Source organism: Mirounga angustirostris, unplaced genomic scaffold (genome assembly GCF_029215605.1).
Source record: "Mirounga angustirostris isolate CCGP_5_RB_7025 unplaced genomic scaffold, mMirAng1.0.hap1 SCAF_2, whole genome shotgun sequence".
Classification (NCBI taxonomy): Eukaryota; Metazoa; Chordata; class Mammalia; order Carnivora; family Phocidae; genus Mirounga; species Mirounga angustirostris.
Window position 1 is genome coordinate 93,022,672 of NW_026991710.1, and position 26,381 is coordinate 93,049,052.

At 38.1% G+C, this 26,381-nt stretch overlaps 1 protein-coding gene and 1 pseudogene across 28 annotated transcripts in view; both read left to right on the forward strand.

Annotated features, from left to right (window-relative positions):
- The window catches only part of ANK2 (ankyrin 2), a 224,613-nt gene that overhangs the window by 22,663 nt on the left and 175,569 nt on the right, over nucleotides 1-26,381 (forward strand). For all 28 annotated transcript variants that reach the window (XM_045880577.3, XM_045880578.3, XM_045880549.3 and 25 more), the window contains exon 2: nucleotides 7,056-7,157. In XM_045880577.3, coding sequence (XP_045736533.1) covers nucleotides 7,056-7,157 — 102 coding nt within the window. The remainder of the gene's footprint in view (nucleotides 1-7,055; nucleotides 7,158-26,381) is intronic.
- Nucleotides 17,084-21,942, forward strand: LOC123847705 (RNA-binding protein 42-like; annotated as a pseudogene).

Sequence of the window (26,381 nt, forward strand, 5' to 3'; positions counted from 1 at the left end):
ATGTTCATCTTGATATTTGTCACACCCATTTAAAACACCCAGAACTAGAAATATAGAAAGTAGAACTAGAACATTATCAGCAACCAGATGTGTTTTTCTGCCTCCTTCCAGAATCTACTTTTTTTTTTTTTTTTAAGATTTATTCATTTCTTAGAGAGAGAGTGAGAGGTGGGGAGGGGCAGGGGGAGAGGTAAAGAGAGCCCCAAGCAGACTCCACACAGAGTGTGGAGCCCCCTCGCAGGGCTTGATCTCCCCACCTTGAGATCACGACCTGAGCTGAAACCAAGAATCAGCCGCCCAACCAACTCTACCACCCAGGCTCCCCCAGAACCCACTATTCTGACTCCTAACAGTATAGATTAGTTTTGTCAGTTTTTGAACTTTAATAAATGGAATCATAAAGATGTTCTTTTTTTGGGTCTGCCTTATCTTGCTTGACATTGTTTTTGTGAGATCTGTTGATGCTATGTATAGATATGGTTTATATTCATTCCTATTCCTATTGCTATTCTTATTTTTTACAAGTGATAATCTTAAGGAAATCATTGATGAGTGAAATAATTTACCTAGTGTGCTAGTAAAAATCAATGTCAAGGGGCACCTAGGTGGCTCAGTTGGTTAAGCGTCTGCCTTCGGCTTGGGTCGTGATCCTGGGGTTCTGGGATGGAGGCCTGTCTCAGGCTCCCTGCTCAGTGGGGAGTCTGCTTCTCCTGCTCTTTCTGCCCCTCCCCCACCAGCTCCAGTGAGGGCTCTCTCTCTCTCATGAATAAATAAAATCTTTTTTAAAAAAAATCAATGTCAAATGCAATACTAAGGGAAAAAAATCCTTTGTCTTTATATAAAAATGTAATTTCAAACAATCTCATGTACAATAAGATATATGCTTAAAATATTCAGGTAGAATTTATCTGTTTAGTTAAACTTAGTTATTGTTCTTATCCCAAGTCTCAATTTTATGTGTAGTAATTATTTTAAATAAATTTTAAAAGCAAAATTATGAACACCTATATTTCAGCCAATTTTTTTTAGCACAGAGGTCGCTGGAATAAGAACAGTCTTTGGGGAAGTTGCATTAATGCTCTTTGAATATTAATCACCTGTCAGTATTGTACTTAGTAGCAATCTAAAGACCTATTGAAATGACACTAAAAATGTAGGTTAATCTGCATGCCTGAGCTAAAGTGTACAGACTTATGGTTTATAGCAGATTTTGTTGTTAGTGGCAGCTGAATAGAAGTTATCAAGTGGGATTTTGTGGTGTGGTGTTTTACCTGTCATATGTGTATTCTAACTGCAGAAAGACACCTTGTGAAATTGTTCCTAAAAAATTCTAGTACATCTAGTGCACAGTTCTCAATTTGCCCCCCAACTTTTGGTTTATAACAGGATAGTGATAACAATTTGAGCTACTAAAAGACCTAAATTATTTATACAATCCAGCACTCCTTATACAAAAGTATGGTTATTTGGGTAAAAGCATTAATATGTCACAAAAAGGGTGCCTTGTAAAATCTTAATTATTGGACACAGACCACACACACTCCATTCTGGTTCCCTTTTTGTCCTTATGCACCTGCACACCTCAGAGTATTTTCAAATACTCTGGTCTTCTGGCAACAACCTTCATATTTAAAGAAGATCATGCGTATGCGTTTATACTTAGATTTGCCATTGTTATTTTGCATTTATCATTTACAAGAAAAACCACGATTATAAAACAAGTGCAGTGTGTCCTCTGTGCCTGTCATTGGGCTAAGCACCTTCAAATAATCTTATTTAATTCCCCCAGCAACTCTACAACGTACACTTGTCTTTTAATAAGGAAACTGAGATACACAAAGACTTAAGATCACACAACTCGTGATTTGCTGGACACGGAGTTAACTTATCCAACATTTCTAGGGCGAGACCTAAGGAATTGTAGAAATGTCCTCTATTTCATGATATTCCTATTAAGATTTTCCCCTCAGGTTATTTTAATACATTTTATTTCTTTTGTATCGTCATAAAAATGTGGATCTCAGCTAGGCTGATAAACCATCCTGTTTTTATAAAGGAATAACTGCATCCTAAGAAAATAAGCAAATTATTAAAATTCCACAAGGAACATGTGCTTTCCTTCAGGTTAACCAGCCAATATTTGTGGAGGATCCACTGTAAGGGAGGTGCTCTGCTTTGCTGTCTTGAGCCCAGTAGAGGCTGCTGGCCGACTTTTACTATTCGCGACACCAGGGCTTCTCAAACTTTAATAATGTAGTCTACTCTTTCAAAGTATAAAAACAAGTTCATGACCTTTCGGGTTGTTATTTTATGATAGTGTTAATTTAAATGTAAAAACAAATGGCACAAAACTAAAAATCTTAAACCATTACTAAAAAGAAAGTTTTACAAATTAAGCGTAAACAAAACAAAAAATAAGCTTTCTTCAAATACCTGACTCCAATTTAATAGAATGGATAGAACTGACTAAAGCTAAGTAAGATATTGGGTTTAATAGTAAAAAGGTCTAACCTCAGATTTCTATAATTTAGTATGCTTCTGAACTTGATTTTGATGAAAATAACGAATATCTTTTCTGTGTAGGTTGTACAAACCATTATTAATCCTGTAAGGTTTTGTTTTTCACCTCAGAGTAATAAAGCTTAAAGCTATCAGAGAAATTCGCTAATGTCCATTTTAATGGCATGCCATTTGATAATCATTTAAAGCTCTCTCTGTTTACTCGGAGATGAAATTAGCATTGCGGCAAAGGTTTGTACATCCGTAATCCAGTAAAAGCGAAATTTGGGAACTGAGAAATGTTTCACCACGGATTTTCTATTACACTCACTGCTAATGGTCGATGCGAGTTGAACCATGCAAACATAGCATCTGAGCCTTATGTTCATTTGCTCCTTGAATATGGCTGCTGACTGCTCTTCTTTTGTTTTATTATGTGTGCTGCCATGCCATGTGTAATGATCAGATTCTCTGATCATTCTCTGACCCACAGCAAAACGTTTTGCATATCATGCATCTATGTGTCATCTCTACTTCATTTGTTATGCACTGAATTATAAGCACAAAGGCTTATACCAAAATTACATGGTTGTACTCTTTGAAGGGTAGCCATCTAGATGCTTATATTTTTGTTAGATTATTATTGAAATGTAAGCACAGAATTAAAAAAAAAAAATCTTGTGGCAAACTCCTGGACAGCTGTGAATATGCCTCCGGACTCTGGGGATGTACTTCTTTAGGATACAGTGTGGCTTTGTGAATGCACATTCCTCTTGCCTCTCATGTCCACCCTGCTGGGGGCCAAGAAAGTATTCTGTTTTTCTAACATTCAGATACAAAAAATGTACAGAACTGTGTCAAGAGGAATTTTAAAGGAAATTTTTCTTTCTTGGCTTGAGATGCCACACCAGGGTTGTAACAGGGGCAAGTTTTAATGACCTCCATCTGTTGCAGATGAAAATAAGTGGGGCTCAGCATTTGAATTCCTTGTCTGGAATCAGACTTTATAGGCATGAGTAAAATTGGTTTTAGGATTTGGGAGTCCTAGGGACATAAAGCAGCGGAGCAGAAAGAGGTTAGTTTTACATTTGTTGGAAACTTTCCCCCAACGAGCTGCTATTGCCTCCTTTTCTCTTTATTGAGCTGTTGTGTGTGAAATCTTCTGGTTGAACCAGGGGACAACAATCTATTTTGAAAGCATACTTCCCCCGTACTTACACTTAATTTGGAAATAATTACTTTTGTCATACTCAGAGGGAAACACGGTATGGTAAAATTTGCTGCATCTCTCACAGTGCATGAGTCCCTGAATCCTCTTTCATCTCTGTGTTGATTGAAGGTAACCAGACTGACTACTGTTTATCTTAAGCTCTTGTGTCAAGTGCTTTAATCACAGATTGACCTCATTGTAACGGATGGTAGGCCTGTGTCTATGTGGAAGTGGGAAAAGAATATATATTTCCATGTAGGTCTATACTTTTCACCTAAAAGGATGTCAATATCTATACATAAAATTGGAAATCTCATTTTAATTTTGTTCTTGAAACCCATGTTCTGGAACTGTTTTCTAATAACACTTTCATTTATTTGCATTTGCAAAATGCATTTATAATGCATTTTCTCACTTCAGGAGAACCAAATTTTTTAACAGGTTCTAAAAGAATCCAACTTATAGCAAAGGCTACCATGACTCACTGTTGGAGAGGTCCCTGGTGGGATGGCTCAGATGTTGCCTTTCCATTGGGTCTAGACCCTCCAGAACACTGGGAAGATATTTTGCTAAAATTCCAGGGTTTGGATGCAAGTCTTTGACTTGCACCTACATTTTAGAAGTTTGCTTCAGAAAAGAGAAAACCAGCTATGAAAACCAGTTATGTAACAGCAAAAGCAATCTTCCATGTCATGCCCAGTCCCTAAAGAAGGTTCTAAGAGGGTTTATTGGGCACTCCTCAGTGACGCCTCCAGCTCCCTTCAGACCAACATCTTCCTTTAGGCTCTTGCAGTCATGTCTGCATGTGTTTCTTCAACCCTTCCGGATCAGGTGCTCCCTCTAGCTCTACTTATTCACGGCATTCTTTTTTTTACAGGAATGATAGGGCACCCTGATCTTAGTTCCTGAGCTTAATCAGATTAGGCATGTAGACAGATAGTCAACTGGCTTTTAAATGCAATGTGTGCTTTACCACCTCTTTTCCTTGTTCTCAAATGATTATGTTTTTAAGTAGTTTTTCTCAAGCCACCTCATACTTTTTCTAGGTGTATAGATGGTTGAGAGATGTGGGGACAGGGATGTCAGCCAGGAATTCTCTCTCCAGCTGAGTATTTAGCAAGTGCCATGATTTACATACACAAATATGTAGACCAAGGGCATAACAGTGATTCTCACAACTGAAACAAACCTATAGCTCCTAGGCTAGGTATCCGTAGTAACATCTGCTTTGATGCTTGGGGGGGGGGTGAGATAGAGCCGCAGTTAAGACTAGCTCTAGGCTGATAAACATAAGCTAAATCTTGGGTCTTCCACTGAATAATTGTGTGGCCTTGGAAACCTTCTAAACCTCTTTCCTCACTTATTAAATGAGCATCATAATAATAGTTTCTCTCTCATAGTATTATTGTGAAGATTAAGGATATAATACATCTGGCTGAACCCCCTAGCTCTGTGCCTGACCCCCAGTGAGCGATAAATGTTAACTATAATTATTAAGTCTCATGTACAACATGGCAGTAGTTTCTAGGCATAATCTTTAATATAATGTATAACATATAGCACATAGATTTATTTTTTAAAACTATGTATGGCAAATAATGTCATACTTCCTACCTGTGCCCAAATATTATTTAATTTTAGTTGTTTTACAGTAAATAATGTTTCCTGTGAGGTCTTGACAGAATATAATGCCTAGCATTATCTTTCCCTTTTAAGTGCTGTGGCAAGAAACCCGAGGTGGAAAATATTCCTGGAGTTTAGAATTTGCCACAAACCACAAAATAATTTCATAGAGTAGGCATTTTAAAATGAGTCACAACTCAGTCACTGCAGCATTGCAGATATACTTAGGGCACCCGGCCATGGGCACGGCTCTCAGGAGGGGTGAAGAGTGAGGCATGGCGGCCGTGCAGGGAGGGAAGAATGGTCGGATAGCAGCCAGACCGTGATCCACTTCTACAGCATCAGGGCATGAATTCCAGATGTACAGATTTCAGTCATACCTTTCCACTCTTCATACATTATCTGTCTGATTTGTAAATATATGTCATTATGGTATTTGGGTTAAATGTGAGGTAATTTGGTCCTACGGCTTTCCGTCTTCTCATGTGTAAATCATTTTAACAATATGCAAATAATTCCCAATTTGAGACTCCCAGAGAAAATACTTCCATTTCTATCCCTGTACATCATCACCAGTCATAATAAATAGGTCTGAAAGAGTGTGCCAAGAGGCCCTGCCAAACACATTCTTCGAGGGGGAGAGGCAGGGGAGCCTACCGGGGAGAGGTGCTGGATTATGAGATTTCACAACTGTGTCTCACTTCCTAGTAGGTCAGTGACATCCCATTTCATGTTACCACATTTCATGTTCTCTTTAGTCAGATACTATACCACAAGAAGAATTATAAAGTTACATCAGTGTCTTGGAACCTACAAAGTTTATCATTGTTATTGGGTTAAGATTCAAAAGTTAGGCTTTGCAGGCAAGCTAGAGCGGCCGGGGGACTGTAGCTTCACCTCAGAAGCAGCTCTCCTCTGGATGTTCTGTGGGGAAAATTCAGCTGTTTCTTCCAGGATCAGATGTTGAGAGGCTCTGGGGGGAAGAAGAGGAGTTAAAAAGCAGCCTCCATTATGAGTGCTTATCTTTACCAAGGGATTTTAGTCTGGTATTGTGTCAGCTGGGTTAAATTTAATCTTGTTTTTCCAAAATCACTGGGATCACAAAATTTGCATTGGCCCAGTCCATCCATACCTGCCAACTAGTGCTCTCCTCTTTCCTCAAAGCATCCTCGGAGCTTTCTGTTTTTCCCTTGTAATGAGAACAGATGACTGCCAAGTGACCCATACTCAGCATTCTCCCTCAGACTCATCTGAGAAACCAAACAGTAAAGGAAAAAGGAGAAAAAAAGAAGCCCAGTCCCTTTAATTTCTTTTACGTTTCAGATTCCTTTTTGGCTTGACATTAAGCTCATTATAAGGTCACAAGCATCTTGAAGCGAAAATGAATGGGTAACAGTGGATTTGGGAGTAGTGTAAATTCATCTTCAAATGTGGTTAAAGATTGAGAATAAAGCAGGAACAATTTTTATATTAAGAGTTCTTTTACACTCTTTAATATAGCAGGACGTGTTTCCTGTTGACTTTAAACAACTCTCTAGAAATACTACGAAGTTGCTACCTTATCCTCTGAATTATTCTTCAGTGTTTTAAACTCGATATTGGAGTGTTTTGCAACCAAAGCTTTTCTTACTTGCAGTGTAAACATTTCTGTCTTTCTGTCTTTGATATGTTTTTATTTAACAATAATTCACTGGAGGTCTTTTTTTTTTTTTTCCCCTCACAGTCTGACAGCAATGCGAGCTTTCTCCGTGCTGCCAGAGCAGGCAACCTGGACAAAGTAGTGGAATATCTGAAGGGGGGCATAGACATCAATACCTGCAATCAGGTAAGGGCATGCCTCTGTGCACAATGAAGAAACACTCATTGTCTATAGATATATGCCAGTAGCCCCGGGTTATTTTTTGTCTATTGAATTTACTAAAATATCAGTGATTCAGACTTATGAAAGTCCATTTTCATCCCCTTACCAACTTCTGAAGCCTCAAGCATTTGTATCTAGACCTACTATTGCAGCAAAGTAGATAGATCAAAAATAACAACCGAATGTCAGTTTTGTCTGGGAAATGATCTGGACTGCTCTTAGTGGGAATATTGACCAAAAATAATGCTTTATTTCTCATTTATCATAAACTAGTTGTCCAGACTCTGGTTTCTTTTCTTCTCTGCCATATGCATTTTACTAATGGACAACTGATTGTTAAAATTTGGGATAAAGAAATAAGAGAAAAGGGATGCCTGGGTAGCTCAGTTGGTGAAGCATCTGACTCTTGATTTCAGCTTAGGTCATGATCTTTGGGGTTGTGAGATGTAGCCCCGCATCAGGCTCCACCCTCAGCATGGAGCCTGCTTAAGATCCTCTCCCTCTCCCTCTGCCCCCCTTCTCCGTCCCACTCACATGCATGTGCTCTCTCTCTCTCTCAAAAAAAGAAATGACAGAATAAAATAAAAATTATTTCCTCCCTTCTCCCTAATTAGTTTTAAAAAAATGGATTAGAATGAGAAGAGTTTTAAACTGTTAGCTTAAATGAAGTGTTTGGATTATTCATTCATCATATTCATTCAATAAGGACTCTAGATGATATTATACATCTTAGATATTATTTGGTTTCATGGATGTTGAGATTTTGTGTTATTTTTTACTAAGATTTTTATGCCATGAATAAAGTATCTAGTAGACTTCAGTGTTCACTACAGTGTGGTGAATGTTGGTGGTGCATGCGTGTGTGTGTGTGTGTGTTTGACAGAGCTGACTGGGAAGTGAAAAGTCCTGGCTAATTTTAAGTTAACAAAAAGTAAATGATACTCAGTTCTTATCTGCTTCATAGACTAACCTAACTTCTTGAGTTACTTCAAAAAGTTTTTAGCGCCTAACATATTTTTTCTTATATTGGCCAACTGTCTACTAACATGTTGCTATAAAAGGGAAAAACATTTATTTTTGTAAAAAGGTTACACAGTGTCATGAAACCACCCAAAACTTAAAGCCCAGACTGAAATTGAAATTCCATCTCCACTTTTATCAAGTCATTTCAATTCAGAAAGTGACACTTTTCTAATCTCTAAAACAAGTATATTCAATCTTATGTCACTGGGTTGCAAAGTAAATTATGAAATTTTGGAAAGGAATAAGGTGTACATTTTCTAATTGTAATTACTATATAGAATTCACCAAGAATCAGAAAAATTAAAATTGACCTCCATACAGCATATGAGATCGAGTCTCCTCAGTCGCCTGAATTTACTAGGTATAAAGTTAAGGGTTGTTGTCTGGTGTTGGTCTTTATTATTATTCAAGAATGTACAGTAAATAGAGATTAGAGAAATAAAGTAACTAATGTTAACTAGCCACTGTGTATCAGGCTTTCTGCTGGGGGCTTTACATGTGATGTTTCATCAATCAGCAGAGACAAATGTTATAAAGTAGGCACTTGCCGGAATTTACAAATGCAGAAACAGAGCCCGCAAGTGGTTAAGTGATGTTCTCAGGGTCACACAGACCTGTCTCTCTCCCATGTACAAGTGTTTTCTACTGCAGGAATGTTCCTGAGATATTGGGATCCTCCCTTCAGAGTGTACAGTGTGGTTTCCTTTATCTTGAAGCTCAAATCTTTTTTAATCTACCATTGTTAATGTAAAAAGAACTTGATTCATTCTTAAATTAACATAATAGAAGTTGAAAAAAACTTTATTTTTTATTTTTTTGAAGATTTGTTTATTTACTTATTTGAGAGAGAGAGAGAGAAAACACAAGTGGGGGGAGGGGCAGAGGGAGAGAATCCTCAAGCAGACTCCCTGCTGAACCAGGAGCCCGGTGCTGGGCTTGATCTCATGATCCATGAAATCATGACCTGAGCTGAAACCAAGAGCCAGCCATCAAACAACTGAGCCACCCGGGTGCCCCAGAGTTAAAAGAACTTTTAAGTCAAAGAGCACCACTACCAGGATTACGACTAAAACTCAAATAAAATATGGAACAGAAAATAATGTCCAAACACCTAGGAAGGCAAAGGGGGCAACTCTGTAGCCAAAATACTGCTATATCTAAATACGTAAAAGTTCAAAGCTAATAAGGCATATGAAGGAAGAGAAGAAAAAGTGTCCATTATTTTGCTAGTAAGCGTGGGTTTCTGGGGAGCATCATGATATGTAACACAGAAACCAGGACTTTCTGTACCCTGCTATATTTCTCAATGAGAGGCAATCTGGGCTGCACCAGCTTTCCAAAAATATCACGTGTGTTGGCGTTCTACGATTCCTTAAACTAAAATTTGGATGCATTTTTTTTTCTTTATAAAATTTTTCTCGTAACTACCATGAGAATTTTGAAACTTAATCCAAAAATACAACTTGGCTTTTCATCATTTAAAGGATATGAGAAAAATTCATAATTTTGGCACACGACAATTTTCTTAAAAAAAAAAAAAATTCAAATCTTCATTTTTCTTTTCCGAATGGTTACAGATCTCTTAACTTCTGTTTGCTTTAAAAGATTAAACTAGTAATTTATTTTATTATCTCTTGTACACTCAGAAAAGAGAATAAATCTTAGCATTTGCTCCCTATCTGAAACTCATGTATACTTAATACTTTTCTTCTTTTAGTAACTGTTACCAGTCTAATAATGTTATAAACAAGGTTAACATCCAGACATTAAAAATAGACTCTCTAACCTTTTCATAAAAAATTTATAGCCAGTTAAAGTCAGTAAAAGGCTTAGAAGATTCAGGTACTTTTACCATGTATAAAATTTATTGGTTTCACTGCAGTGACTTAGATTACTTATCATTTATTGGCCATACTCCTAGATATAACACTGAAAGTTAACAGTTTTTAACGTGTCCTGATTTTTGGTCTTGACCCTTTGCTACTGAGGTGTAAAAGTCCAAAATTATCAGTTAGATCCTGTGCTTCCTCTCTCAGAAACAGAAGGCAAGGTCAAAGCACCATTTTCAAAATAATGTTAATGTTCCTAAAATATCAGCCTTTACCAACAAGAAGGTACACCCAACAATGACTTTGTCATATGTTCACATAGTTATGACTCAGACCACAAAGCATTTTTGGAAATCACTTTAAGAATGTGAGTGCTGGAATCCAAATTCTCATTTTATCCACTTACCAGCTATGTGACTCTGGGCATTCAGTTTTTCCAGGACTTAGTTTTCTCAACTGTAAAATAGTGATCATAACAATACTGGAGTCATAGGATTGTTATGATCATTAAATGAGAAGTTTGCAAAACGCTTAGGAAACTGCACATTCAATAAATAGTAGCAAATGATAATCCCTATTATAATAATAGGTGGTGCTGGTTCTCATAGGCAGAACAGATCATAAAAGGTATTCTCATAGCTTGTGTCATCAAATAGGAAAGGTCACATTTAATAGCAATTTGGTGACAGTTTCTTTTTATCTGGGTTAAATTAAGCTAAATTTTTTTTTTCCTGGTACTAAAATATTTTTTACCAATGCCATTTGGATCCATCCAGTCTGGACCTCTCTTTAAAAATACCAAAACCAATTATATTAGCCTGGGAATTTATAAAGGAAACGAAGATGAATATTTGAGAATTAAACTCCTAGAATTAATGGACTATGGAATGAACTATATCCAGTTTCCTAACCAGTTAAATGGGGCACAAATATATCCGCAAATAATATTGTCACATATTTATCATTTGACTTCTCATTTAGAAGAAGCAAATGGTGGTGTATCTGTCTGGTTCTGGTTATATGTGCCCTTTTGTTTCTGGATTCTGTATTATTCTCTAATTCTCTTTGGTGCATTCATACAGGTCCTTGCTCTATACTGAGTAGTGCCGATTCAGACTGGATTTGAATAATGTCTGCCTAGTATTTTGAGTGCTTAGAATTTTTAGTTTCTTTTTTTTTTTTTTTAAGATTTTATTTATTTATTTGAGACAGAGAGAATGAGAGAGACAGAGAGCACATGAGAGGGGGGAGGGTCAGAGGGAGAAGCAGGCTCCCCTCCGAGCAGGGAGCCTGATGTGGGACTCGATCCCGGGACTCCAGGATCATGACCTGAGCCGAAGGCAGTCGCTTAACCAACTGAGCCACCCAGGCGCCCTAGTTTCTTTTTTTTTTTAAGATTTTATTTATTTATTTTTTTAGAGAGAGATTGAGAGTGAGAGAAGGGGGTGGGGGGGAACAGAGGGGGAGACAATGAGAATCTCAAGCAAATTCTGAGCTGAGCGAGGACCCCAATGCGGGGCTCAATCCCACGACCCTGAGATCATAACCCGAGTCGAAACCAAGAGTCAGACACTCAACTGACTAGCCACCCAAGCACCCCAGAATTTTCAGTTTCAATGTTGATAGCTGTTCAATGCAAAGTAATTCCAGTAAAGACTTTTCATAAGTTACTTGCCCATAACTCTAAAAAGTTTTGTCTCAGATTTAGGAAGAGGTTTGAAGTGCAACTCTTATTTCATTTAAAAAATGCCAGGGTTATGGGGCGCCTGGGTGGCTTAGTTGGTTAAGCGATTGCCTTCGGCTCGGGTCATGATCCCGGAGTCCCGGGATCGAGTCCCACGTCAGGCTCCCTGCTTGGCAGGGAGTCTGCTTCTCCCTCTGACCCTCCTCCCTCTCATGCTCTCTGTCTCTCATTCTCTCTCTCGCAAATAAATAAAATCTTAAAAAAAAAAAAATTTAAAAATGCCAGGGTTAGCTTCTTGCAAAGTATTTCTATGATTGTCTTCTTAAGTACTCTGCTGCAGTGGTTTAGATGAAAACAGAACAATTTCTGCTCTGGGAATTCTCTTGAATGCTCTTTTCTATGACTAAAAGACATGGATTTTTTTTAACGATTTTATTTATTTATTTGACAGAGAGAGAGAAGCAGCAGAGGGAGAGGGAGAAGCAGACTCCCCACTGAACAGGGAGCCCAATGCAGGACTTGATCCCAGGATCCTGGGATCATGACCTGAGCAGGCAGACACTTAACTGACTGAGCCACCCAGGCCCCCCAAAGACATGGGATTTAGTACATAACTCCAGGAGCCCCTCCACTCTCCCTAATTCATCTCAGATATTATAATCACATTATAATCACATTCTTTCTGCCAATCTGAACTCAGGCTCACCATTTGTTCATCTATTTATTCAAACATGTAATGTGTGTTTGCTGTATGAAAGCAGAGACAAAAACCCCCTCTGGTATAGCTTAGAATCTACAGCATGAAAAGAGAGAGAAAATCACCAAGCAAAAAAGTAAAATATGTGAAAGGAGAGACTGTAATAAATGATTGGGAGAAATACACAGCAAAGCAGAAGGAGAGGGAGCAGAAGGGAAGTGATGTGTCATTTTAGATAGGATGGTCAAAAGAATGCCTGAAGAATTTGACCAAGGAAGCCCTGCACTATTTGGAGGGAATATATTTTAGAAGAAGGCTTGACGAGTGAGAAAGCCCCAGGGAGGGAGCATGCCTGATGTGTTCTGGGGGCAGTGAGAAGGCCGGTGTAGTTGGAGTAGTAGGAGATCGGGGAGGAGAAGCAGGAGGTCAGGGAGAGCCATCGGTGGCACCAGGTCATATAAGACCTTGTAAGCTACTTTAAGAACTTTGGCTTTAATTCCGAGAGAGAACAGAAGTGATTAGAGGGTTTTTAGCAGAGGAGTGACATAAGCTGACTTAAGTTTAAATAGTAACCCTCAGACTGAAAAGGAGAAAGGGCAGAGGAGGAAACGCTTTTGTAATACTTTAGGTAAGAGATGAAATGTTCTAGCCCCAGACAATAGGCAGGAGAGATGGTAAGATGTGGTTGGATTCTGGATATATTTTGAAGATAGAGCTGATAGATTTTTTTTTTTTTTATGGATTTAATGTACGATAAGAGCAAAAGAGAGAAGCCAGGGATGAAGGTTGAGGTCACAAGGAGAGTAATGAGGGTTGAAGATTCATTAACTGAGAGGAGAGAGAAGGTAGGAAACACTCATCAAGGAAAGTGGGAGAGAGCAAGGGTAGCAGAGCTTGACTGCCAGGCAGCATTAAGAGCCTACTCAAGGATCGTGACCGGCTAGCATGGATGTGTGTTCTTTTGCAGCTATAGTCAGGCATGGATTCAGATGGAGTGTTATATACAACCAGGAATGTGGTTTAGCTAAGCATGCATAGTACAGATAGAGAAAGACAAGTGAACTGAGGATGCATGTAAGGGGATGAATAAAATGATTTTAAAGATTATTCATGGAATATAGCTCCACTGAGTGAGGATTGGCACATAAGAAGTATCCAATTAATATTTGATAAATAAATAATTGAATGAACACAGACATTTGGCCAGCCACTTAAATTAGTCTGAGTCTCAAATTATCCATTCTTGAAGTGAGAAATAATAATACTTATGATATCAAATAATAGTTACCTTTGTTGCACATCCACAATATGGCTTATCACTATATTGCATACTTTATAATCTCTCAACATACTTCTCTATCTCAAAGGGGACTACTAGGGGATCAAATTATACGTGTGAAAACCCATTGTGTTATGCACATTCAGGAGACCAAAGTATGGCTCTGACAATTGCAGTTAGATAGAATTTAATTAAGTTGTATAGCCATAATTGATGATCTCACTCAAACTAGAGGAGCTGGATGGACAGGTTTGGGGGAAGTTCTAACAAGTTTTATTCCTTCCAACTTAATCAGAATTGTCATTATTTCTTTCAGATAATTTATAATTCTGTGTAATAGTTAGGAAAGTTCTGGTCATGCCTCCTCAAACATCTATTCTGCTTTCTAGATGGAAAGACCCAAGTTTTATCAGGTTATGTTTACAAACCATCTCTTAAGGCAGTATTTTTTCTAAGTAGAGAGGAGACTTTTTTTGAACCCTGAGAATACATCCGTGTGCTTCAGTTTGAGAAATACTTCATTAAAATTTGGGTGTTCCTTCAGTGATCACTTGGCATCAATTGACACAGTCATATTGTGTCATGACCAAGAAATTACTAGATGGTATTTAATTAAATGTGATTATCCAGATGATCCAGAATAAATTTCTATTAACTTTTTTTAGATTGGCATTAAAATGAAAATGTCAAATAAAACATTCTCAGAGAATCCTGAAATCCTTAAGAACACATCAAGGGATTCCAGACTGAGAAAAGCCCCTTTAGATTAAGTGCTTCTCTCAGGATCTAATTTCCTCTTACGCATGTTCATGTTAACCAGCTTCAGCTTCAGAGAGTGAACTTTTCCTGATTGTGTTTTCAAAGGCTAAGAGATAGACATATTTATACCTGATTTGTCCATGCACTGACTACGTTTACCGACAAATGTAGAATAACTGGATGAATTAAGCAGACTCCTATTTACCTCCATATGGTACATACTACTCATTAGCTCACTGAGTGTCAAACATTCTTGAAGTAGACTTTTTCTTGTGCTAGGTGCCATGTTAAGTGTAGAGTTTACAAAGATGAATAGGATTTGATTCTCACCCATGATAAACCTTGCTGGGAAGATTAAACAGAGAACACAAATGCAATAAATTGTAAAACAAACTAAACTTTGTGATTGCTCAGAGGATAAACTAAGCCAGCTTGTGAGTCTTAGGCAAACTGGAAATTGATATGAGATGCAATTTGTAGGAATCATTTTATAATGATGGAAAGCAGAGTAATGGTATATTACTTGGAAGACTCTAAAGCCAACTTCATTGTTGTATGACTCTTTCCTCGCTCTCTCCATATTCTTTTAGGGTGTAGCACACCAAATATAGCTTATTTTTAATTAAAAATTTTAAAAAATGGGGAGAAAATTAGAAGTCATTGTAATTCTCTAATAACATTACTAAACTTTCATTTTATATGGGTGTCTTGAAATGTAGATTTTGTTGCTAGCACAGTTTGGCATAAAATAAATGTTCAGTAAATGTTTTAATATGTGAATAATTGATATTCAACTGTTATTTTGTTTTGAATTTAAGCTTTCTCTAGTCCTTATTAAATTTAAACTCTGTACCATGTTTTTATCTGAGTTTAATATTTTGTACAAAATTGTTTCTTCACTTAGAAGTAGGAGGATGGGGGGCACTGGCTGACTTAGTCAGTAGAGCATACAACTCTTAATATCAGGGTTGTAAGCTCAAACCCCACGTTGAGTGTAGAGATTACTTAAAATTAAAAAAATATAAAAAAGGAAAAAAAAGAAGAAGTAGGAGGCTGGGCACATACTGGAATTAGCTATGGAACTTATTTTAGGTTCTGTTCTCCCTCCTTGCTTTCCTTCCCTTTGAGATTTCCCCTCTCCCCACTCTTTCCCCTCCTTCCCTCTCTTACTTCAGTCTCATCCTTGGCCCCTGGAGGCACATCCACTCCAGGCTGCAGCACTACGGAGTTCTTACATTTCATTAAAAAAAAAAAAAAAAAAAGCTACTGATTGGTTCTGATACATACTCCTTCTCCTTGCTTACTGATTTTGATAAATTCTATGTTAGAAGGAGAAAAATCCAGGTTTTTAATGCCCTCTTTCAAGATGAGTTGACTGAAATATTGAATGAGTCAGTGATAAATATACAAATACAAGATTTATTCTCTTGGATATTTTCTTTAAAATCTTCTGGAAATTATACTCCCATTACTGTCATCTGATTTAAGAACCACAGAATTTTATTGCTGTAAGAAACTTAAAGGCTCAACCAATCTATTCCTTTTTACTTTAAATTAAAACTAGCTAAGCTTGACATGGATATGATAATAACATTTTAGAATGCATTATAAAATTCCTTTCTAATTTTGACACATTTGGATATTCTATGTCTAGAAAGGGGATAATTTTTCTCCTTAACTACTGACTTATTATGAGAGACTGAGATATTTCCTATTCCACAGAATATCAAATAGAATTAATGAGAAATTGAAGTCTGAAGAAGGCTAAATAGGATTATAATGCAGGGCCCATAGATTTTTTTTTTTAAATTGTAGGGGCTAAGAGTATAGTTTCTAAGCTAGAATCACCAGGTAGTTCATAATTCATAATGTTCAATTTAAGGTTAAGTGAGTTAATGCAATTAAAAGCTTAGAACCAAGACTGACACTTAAGAATAAGTTATAATAAGTTTTAGCTATTATTTAAATAATTTGCTGCCAACTTTTAAAGTTAATATTTAAATCTCTTTAACCCATGACTATCATAATAAGTAGCTCAAATAGTGTTCTTCCTTTGAGCTTCATATGCTGATTTGCTTTAGCACATATGAAATCAAATATGAAAGAAATAATTTATCCATTATTTCTCGTAAAAGTTAACCAAAGAAATGAGACTATGTGAAAACATTTAAATTAGGAGAGTTAAAGCTTTCAGTCATAAAATAGCAGTTCTTTGAATTATTGACAAGGATGATTACTAATGGACCAGGTTCCCGTCTGCTTCCTAGGTTTCTTTAGAACTGAAAATACTTTTTAAAGTAAATCATTTCTGCATGAATTAATAATTTCCCTAGTCCAGGTAAACATTATATGTTAGACTCAAAAAAGCTCAATTCAACTCATCATATTTAACCAAATCTCAGTGCCAGAAAACAGGAGTGAGGAGTATATGCATTTATTACTTCTGTCACCTAACCAGGAAATCATAATATTTTACATTTGTATATTATTTTACAGATTCAAAATAGCATAAATGTACATTATTTTATATACTTTAAAAAATAACTATCTGAAGTAGGCAGAGTGGGAAATTTCCCCGTTTTACTAATGAAGAAACTTTAAATCGTGTTGTTGCTAGTAATGGAGAGAAATGAGGAACTCTGGTTTGGGGGCGTTGCCTCCGGTGCACCACGCCCCCTGTCACAGCCCTGGATATGCACGCGGTTCAGTGGTGACTTCGCCCGTATTCTCAAAGTGAAGAACTCTCCTTTGTCCCATCATCATCCTTCATGTTTGCATTGCAGCATTCATCAAAAATAGGAATGATTAAATTCAGAAAATTCAAATAAGCATACCATAGAAACCACTCCTCTCTTAGAATGGTCTTGGTGAACGTCAGGTTTTTACTTACTCAGTCTGAGAGGGTATCTGGTTTCCCCAAGATGCCCTCATGTCTTGGGTCTTGCCAAAACCTGCTTAGTTTGTTGTTGTTGTTGTTTGTTTTTTTTGCTGTCTAGACCACCTGTGTGCACACTCTCTCTCTGACACACACGTGTGTGCATGTATGCTTGTGTATTGTGAAAAGTTTCACCAAAAACAAAACAGAACAAAAACCCCAAACAAAATCAACACTTGCTCATCCACAGTACATTCTATTTTTCTTTATTCCACTTTATATTTTAAAATGTTGATTGGTAATCCATTAAATAGATTTTATGACCCACTTATGCATCATGACCTACAGTTTGAAACTTGGTTTAGAACTTAATTATTTTAACTCAAAAAACATGAATTTGTAAATCAGATCAAGTATGGATTTTTGCTATTCCTTTTTTTTGGTGGTGAGGGTCTTTGAGACAAATCACTTGACTTCTGAGAATTTTAGGGCCCTTCTCTGCAATATATAATAATGTGATATAACATATGTAAAATATAAAGTATAATAATGATATGTATGTCATTAAGTTTTTCATTGTTTTATTCATCAAATATTTATTTCTCAGCCCCCATAACCTCTTCATCCCTCTTGATCTTGCTAAGATTTTGAAGAATTTAAAGAACTCTTTCTTCTTCCGGGCTAGCTCACCATCATATTTAAATTCATTCTCTGTATTTTGCGGATTATATGGTAGAAAGACTTGATGGGGCTGGACATGGGGAAAGACAGGTGGCCAACAAAGGAGCAACCAGCCAGAAGCACTATGGATATCTGGGTGGCCCTGGATCATAGATGACATGGAGATCTGGAAGTGGATTTTACAAAGTGATATTTTTCTTTTTTTTTTTAAAGGTTTTAATTTTTTTTTAAAGATTTTATTTATTTATTAGAGAGAGAGAGAGCACACAAGCAGGGGGAGTGGCAGAGGGAGAGGGAGAAGCAGGCTCCCCACTGAGCAGGGGGCTTGACAAGGGGCTGGACAGGGGGCTCAATCCCAGGACCCTGGGATCATTACCTGAGCTGGAGGCAGGCACTTAACCGACTGAGCCACCCAGTCACCCCACAAAATATTTTCAAAGCATTCTTATTCTAAGCATTTTTCCTTATGAAATGATCAATGAGCTATCAAATTCCAAGCCTCATTGTAAATTAATAAATACCTTACTAAACATTCATCATTTTTGAATTATAAAGAAAGCCTTGAAGATCTGAGAATAACTCACTAGTAAAACAACTTTCCTCATGGATCATCATAGTTTGATTTCCTTTTTAAATCAGAAAGTTTTAGAGAGCAACAAATGACATGGTAGAATCAGTTAAATTGTGTATGACAAAGGGGACACATTGATTGCTTTGCTGTTTCCAATCTTCATAAAAACTGAATGAATCTTGAATTTTATGACAGTGAGTACTCTTAGTTTTGAGCAACCACCATGAAAGAGGTGGGGAAGGTGTAGCTAGATTATGGCTAGGTATAAGGAGTGAAAATTGGGTTGGGAATATATAAACAGGTTATTTTGTTTTGAGTTTGAATTCTTTTTCTCCACGTAATTTCTTTTGCTGATGTCATTTATGCCAATGGAAGTGTGAAGTTATAAATAATATTTCATAATTATTTGTATCTCTATATGTGGGCATGTAGTTCCTCTTGAAAAGAGCTCCTGGTTTAAGACATCTCTGACATAGGGGCCCCATTCAGAGTGGGGGTGGGGTGGGGGATTGGGAGTCAAGTTTCACTTTCTTTTCTCTATTATTGCCCTTTGATTGTCCCCATTTGCTCTCCATCTTTTTCTTCTAATATATTTTTTTAAGATTTTATTTATTTATTTGACAGGAGAGAGACAGCAAGAGAGGGAACACAAGCAGGAGGAGTGGGAGAGGGAGAAGCAGGCTTCCTGCTGATCAGGGAGCCCGATTAGGGGCTCGATCCCAGAACCCTGGGATCACGACCTGAGCCGAAGGTAGACAACGACTGAGCTACTTAGGCACCCCTTTCTTCTAATATTTTTTAAGAACTCATATATTTCAATGCCTCCTTCCAAATATTTACATTTTAGTAGAATTAAGGAAGTTATGTAAGTTAGTTGTACTTTTCAGATATGCATAGGACAGATTGGAGTACCCTTAACTCAACATGTAAGATTTGCAAAGTAGAGTAGCCAGAGATTTGAAAAAAACACAGACAAGTCTATGTAGCACAGAGGTGATTTTCAGTTGTTTAATTATAAATATTTTGGGGCTCTTTGGAAACAGAAAATATGTCACATGTCCTTTGCTTCTCCCTTAGAATCTAGCACCTAGAGATGAGCATTTGGTGGGTGCCTGGCAAACACTTGTTGATTATGGATTTGTACTAAGATGCAAAACAGCCTAATGGATTTTGATGCAAACATTACCTTTATGTACGTTTAGCTGTACCTGCTTGAATCTGTTCTTCACCTTTTCCAGATGGACTACTCTATGTCTTTTCTGTATGTGCCAGAAATGTAACTAACACTTGAATGGCTCTATAAAAATTTTTATTGGCTATCTGTTCTACCTGGGGTTTCATGTACTAGTTTTATATGATCATAGAAAAGCAGTCAATGGGGAAAATAGCTCATAAAATCAACAAGAGAAATGGTGATTACAGCTTACTGTAAAATCTGATTGTAAATAATGTTATAAAATTGCTTTATAAAATTTTAATAGAAGTGCTAAAGAAAAAAATCTGCCCTTTAAGATTGATTAATTTGCATATGGTTGGGGCACCTGGGTGGCTCAGTTGGTTGAGCTTCTGACTCTTGATTTTGGCTCAGGTCATGATCTCAGGGTCCTGAGATCGAGCCCTGCTCTGGCTCTGCGCTAGGGGTGGAGCCTGTTTGGGATTCTCTCTCTCCCTTTGCCCCTTCCCTACCCCCCCAAATTTTTGCACATGGTTGTTTCAAAGTAACATTAAGATTTTTTTTTAAATATTTGGCATATTTAGTCATTTTAATGATATTCTTTAGAAATAGCGTTATTCCAAAAGTTGTAGAATCAAAGGTGATACCTTGCCTGGGACTCACAGATCTACAAGCGCTTGCTTACAATAAGAGGTCAATGAATATTTGTTGATTGTTTCAAAAGACTCAAATTCATATTATTTTATCAACATTAATTTATATATATCAAGGACTTATCAATAGTAGCCTGCTCTGGTTGGTTCCCATTCAGTATATGGTGACATTAGCTGGTAGGGTCAGCCCTGGGACTCCCAGGTACAGGAGGACCTATAGTCCTGGGGACTGACACAGGCATCCTGGACAAGAGCAGCAAGGAATGCTTGAAGGAGGTGGAGATTTGAGCAGGATGTTCTGAAGGTTCTGGTAACCAGAATCCCAGCTATTGGGTCTACTGCACCCAAGGTCCCCACAGTAGTACCCATGCAGGTCCCAGCAGCTCCTGTGATTTGCCCAATTATTGTGACCAAAACATACCAGCAGATCCAACAGACTCTTGGACTCACAGTTCCTCCCATGGTGAGTGGTTCACTTAGCTTTTGCCCTGATGATTGGAGTCACCTGGGCAGTCCAGAGGCTCGGGCATGTAGCTGTGGTTCCCCCAAAGGACCCCTATCCTGCATCTGGCCTTCATTTCCCATTTACTACAGAGAGCAGATTGTGTTCTTCCCTCTGCAGCAGGTAGTCATCCCACCTCTGGTTCTGCCAGTCCTTGTGGGCCCCCTATGATGCTTCCCCCAGTGGCTGGCCCCCCACTTCCCATCTCCATGGCTGCTCTGAGGCCTCTCCTGGAAGGGCCAGCAACTCCTTAGGAGCTGGGCTTAGGCCTTGGCATTGGGCCTGAAAGAGAAGGAAGAGGCACGGTGGCTGCAGCAGCTGGGCTGAAGACTAGTGCATTGGTTACTGTGGAGGCAGGAGGCACCCCTGTTGGTCCTAAAGTCATTGGGCTCATCCTTCCAGTAGCCCTTTCCATGCCTTTGCCTGAATATGAGTCTGAGCCCCTCCCACTAGGAGTGTGGGAGGGAAGCCTACCGCCCCCACTCTGCATTTCTGGACTCCTGCCCTGAGTCCGTGGACCCAGCCCCCATGCCTTGGCCTCATGGTTTTGGAGGTCCCAGAGATCCTGGTTAAGGACAAAAAGGAAAGAAAGCCAGAGAAGTTGAAACATTACATTTGTTAGGCACCTGGGAGGATCCTAGCTTGCTGGAGTGGAATGCAGATGACTTCCACATCTTCTGTGGGGATCTGAGCAATGAGGTGAATGATGACATCTTGGCACGCTCCGTCAGCCGCTTCCCATCCTTTCTTAATGCTAAGGTGACCTGCGACTAGTCTGAGGGAAGACCAAGGGTTAGTCAGCTTTCAAGGACCCTAGCAACTATGCGCAGACCACGTGCGCACCAGGCGTGAGATGAATGGGAGGTAGTGCGCTCATGCCCCCATCAAGCTGCACAAGAGCAGGTGGAAGGACTGGAAGCTGGACGTGGTGTGCAAGAAGCAGAAGGAGAAGACATCAGGCGTAAGATAGGGTTTCTGGCTAAGCAGCTTCTCCCTCCCTCCTAGGTGTTGGCTCCTCTCCACAGTTCTCTTTGGAAAACCCCCAACTATTCACCCATACATCCTCCCCCAAACCAGTTTCAATAAATTGACATTCATTAAAAAAAAAAAGGCTAAAATAATGGCACACAAGTGGTGCTCATAAATGTTTATTTCTTTATTGTTGTCCGCACATTTTCATTGTCATCATTATCATCATTTTTATAGATCAGATCTTTAGAGGACAGAGAGGCTAAGTGATTTGCCCAAAGTCACACATCTGGTTAGGAGCAGAGCAAGGACCTGATTGCATTTCTTATTCCCAACACCATGTTATTATTTCTGCAGTTGACCACACTGTCTTTAAAAAAAAGAAAATAGAAAGATGAAAGGAAGGGAAGAAAGAAAACAATTTCAGTCAGTTGCATACAAATGAGAAACATTTAACCTTTTAACAACCTTAAAAGAAAAGATTTCCAACCAATGACAAGGATGCTCTTCCAATGTCTCATACAGTTGTTGTTTTTACTGTGTATTTATCTCTTTTCCTCCAGATTTGCTTCAGTAGAGTTATAACACCAACAGTTTTTATTCTCAAGCATGCTGAGGATATTAATTCACTGTTAGGCTACTATTTCTCAGGTTTAATTAATTCTTAGATTTTCCTATTAAGATTTTGTTTTTGATTTTTAAATTATTTTAAATTTTCATTTACGTTGTTTCCACAGTGTTGGTCAGTATGTTGAGCCACTGAGTAGCTAATTAGAATCAGCAATCATATTAATCAAAGCATAATTACTGTCTATAAACCCTGTGAGATGAGGAATCAAACTCGGTGGAAGCACTTGGCATAATGCTGTTTTAAGATACAAAAGGTCTGAAGAATTTTTACAGCAATGTTTTGGTGGCACAACATATACATACATACATGCACTCATATGTACTGTGATTCTGACATCATTAAAAATGAAACTAAACAAGATGAAAGCAAAACCAAGGAAAAGAGGAATAGAGAACTTGTGATAATTAATTCTGATGGATACTGAATTTATTCTGTTTTCCTGGAAATTAGTAAAAAAGACAAACACATTGATTTATGCAGTTTTCCTAAATTAAAGGTTAGTAAAAAGAAGCACAGAGGCTTTTCCTATTACTAAACTTTTTCCTGTTATTGAACTCAACAATAGTTAATTCAGAGAACCCATATAAAATAAACACAAGGGTGAAAATATTGCTCAGATGGACATTTCTTATATTCACTTTACATATAAACCAAATATGTAGTAATATTTTATAAGTCAGTGAAGGCATTTCTGTAGGGAATCAAGATAACGTACTCCAGGTACATTGTTTTCTGGTGATCTAACTGAATGTCTAACCTGATACTAATTTAAGAGAATGAATAGTTATTGTTTCTGTTAAGTATGAATTGTTTCAGAAGACTCTTTGGCCATGATGAGTAAGCTCATGATGAGTGTTCTAATAAATGCAGAAACTGACAATATTTTATTTTTTGGACATGTGCCTCAAATACTATATGTGTGGGAAGCACTATTGGGAAAGTCCTAGAACCTGCCCTGTATTTGCACCCAAATATAAAAGATCTGACTAGGGTCGGCTGGGTGGCTCAGTTGGTTAAGTGTCTGCCTTCGGCTCAGGTCATCATCTCAGGGTCCTGGAATCGAGCCCCACATCAGGCTCCTTGCTCAGCAGGGAGTCTGCTAGTCCCTCTGGCCCTCACCCTGACTGTGCTCTCTTTCTCTCAAATAAATTTAAAAAATCTGGAAAAAAAAAAAAGAAGATCTGACTAGTTGGGCATGTCCACCTCCTCATTCCCTTACCTGACAAAGTGGAGAATATCTGACAATAATATAACATCCTTTGAAATGTAGGCCAGTACTACTAATTGACAAGGGTAAGCTAAAGCATGTCAGTGTGGCTCCTGTGGGAAATCTGATTTTTAGAAACATGACCTCAGGGACTAACCAAAATGGGTTAACTGCAAAATGTATTCTCTAGGAGTTAGCTGAGTTGTGCTATTGAACGGGATTATTTATCACTTTTCATTTAAACATGATTAACTTATATGTTAGCTCATATTCACAAGATAAAATATTTTTCGCTTAAGTCTAGTTGATGCTGAGTTGCTTTTTCTGATAACAGTTACTCACAGTACTCATAATTAAATCTATTTTTGGTTAGAAATTCTAGAACCAAAAAATTAAGCGTAAAGCACATTGCTTGTCTTCTATTTCCTACAGCTAATTCAATAATATGATAGCAATAATATGATAGTCCCAATTTGGTTGCATTTTAAAAGAAGACAGATTAAAAATTTATAGCATTTATAACTAGAATGTCACGCATTGTCTGTGTCTTTATAACTACTCTAGTTTCAGTAGTAATAGTATTACAGAAATCTTAAAGACACATGTATATCCTGAATTCAGTTTATATATTATATACAGTTTGGTTTCTGAACTAATCCCTCATATGGAAAATTTTAATCATATTCTTGATGATGTTTTCAATTAAATACAACTGTATTTCATTAATTTGTAGTAGAATCTTTGTGTCTCCAAAAAGGGTACTTTTTCATTGGAAAATTCTTTCAACTTACAGCATCAGCTTTGTAATTAATTGAGAAGAAAGCTAGCCAATTATTGAGAAAGTTAAAGCAAGTTAAAGGTTTCAGCTGAGTGGATGCTATAGAGTGAAAGGAGAAAGATCCCCCAGAAAGGAAATTGAGTATTGTAAATCCTCTAACCATCAGAGTTGGCCACTCATGGAATTGAAGAAAATTTTACACTTTTATTTTTAAAAGATTTTATTTTGTTTACTTATTTTTTATTTATTTTTAAAGATTTACTTATTTGACAGAGAGAGAAAGAGATCACAAGCAGGGGGAGTGGCAGAGGGAGAAGTAGGCTTCCAGCTGAGCAGGGAGCCCTATGTGGGGCTCGATCCCAGGACTCTGGGATCAGGACCTGAGCCGAAGGCAGACGCTTAACCGACTGAGCCACCCAGGCACCCCAATTTACTTATTTTAGAAAGAGCGAGAGAAAGAGAGAGCACGTGCACAAGCATGTGAGTGGGGGAGGGGCAGAGGGAGAGAGAATGTCAAACACTCCGGGATGAGTGCAGAGAGCAATGTGGGGCGTGATCTCACAACCCTGAGAGATCATGACCTGAGCCAAAACCAAGAGTCAGATGCTCAACTGATGAGCCACCCAGGAGCCCCAATTTTACACCTTTTAAACATCTGAATTCTCAAACTTTTCTATTTTAAATTAATAGAAAGTTATATTCAGAATGCCACTGTTGAGATCATTTTCAAACAAGTCTAGGTACCCATTTTAGGCAATTAAGGATTGATGAGTAGTTAATAATGCTTGACTCTTTATAAAATTTATAAACAAGATTACCTGATTTGTAGACTGATCCCACATGCTGCCCATATTGTAGAACTTCAGACCTAAATGAAGACCAGATTCAGGCCATTGTACCTTAGAGAAATTGACCATTGGGGAGTCATTTTTCCAGTTCACATTTTCTATTTATTTATTATTTATTTATTTTAAGATTTTATTTTTTTATTTCACAGAGAGACACAGCCATAGAGGGAACACAAGCAGGGGGAGCGGGAGAGGGAGAAGCAGGCTTCCCAGCGGAGCAGGGAGCCCGATGTGGGGCTCGATCCCAGGACCCTGGGATCATGACCTAGGCCGAAGGCAGACGCTTAACAACTGAGCCACCTAGGCGCCCCGATGCCGTTCACATTTTTTAAAGATAAAACTGCTGTCAAACCTGAAACTTTGGCATGCGAGCAGTGATATTGCTGGTAAATGTCTAACAACTGGCTTTCAGGGGTGGGAGGAAGTGGAGCCCTGATACATATTATTTGTTGATTCGCATAGTAAAACATTTCCATGACAGGATAGGAAGACATGATACTGAGAAATACTGAATTAAGGAACTAAAAGAGAAATCACTGGCAAATATCGACAATATTGAGGAGATGCTTTATTCTTCTCTTCCTTCTCTCCTCCTTTTTCAACTGATTACAGCTCAGAAGCCATGGGCTTAGTCTGGGAAAATCTTGTTACTAGGGTACAAGGGTATAAAAACACCTGGCTCTGGGTATCCTAAATACACCAGGTTTTGCCACTTGTCCCTGACAAAATCCAAAGGCAGAGAGATGAATGGGGGTGAAACAAGAAAGGGATTTATTTCAGTGAGGCCAGCACCAGGAAGAGAGCAGACCAATGTCCCAAACACTCTCTGAAGTGCTGAAAATACTTTGAGGTTTATATAAAAAAAAGTGTGGGACAGAAGTCGGTGGGTGCGTGTAGATGGGCAGTAAGGGTCAGGTCCATCACTATTGAGGGGTCAATTATGTGGGGTTATCACTGGCGTCAGATCAGGGCAGTTAAATTGCTTGAGGGGTAGTTTAAGTTCCCATCACAGGATGCTTTGCCCACCA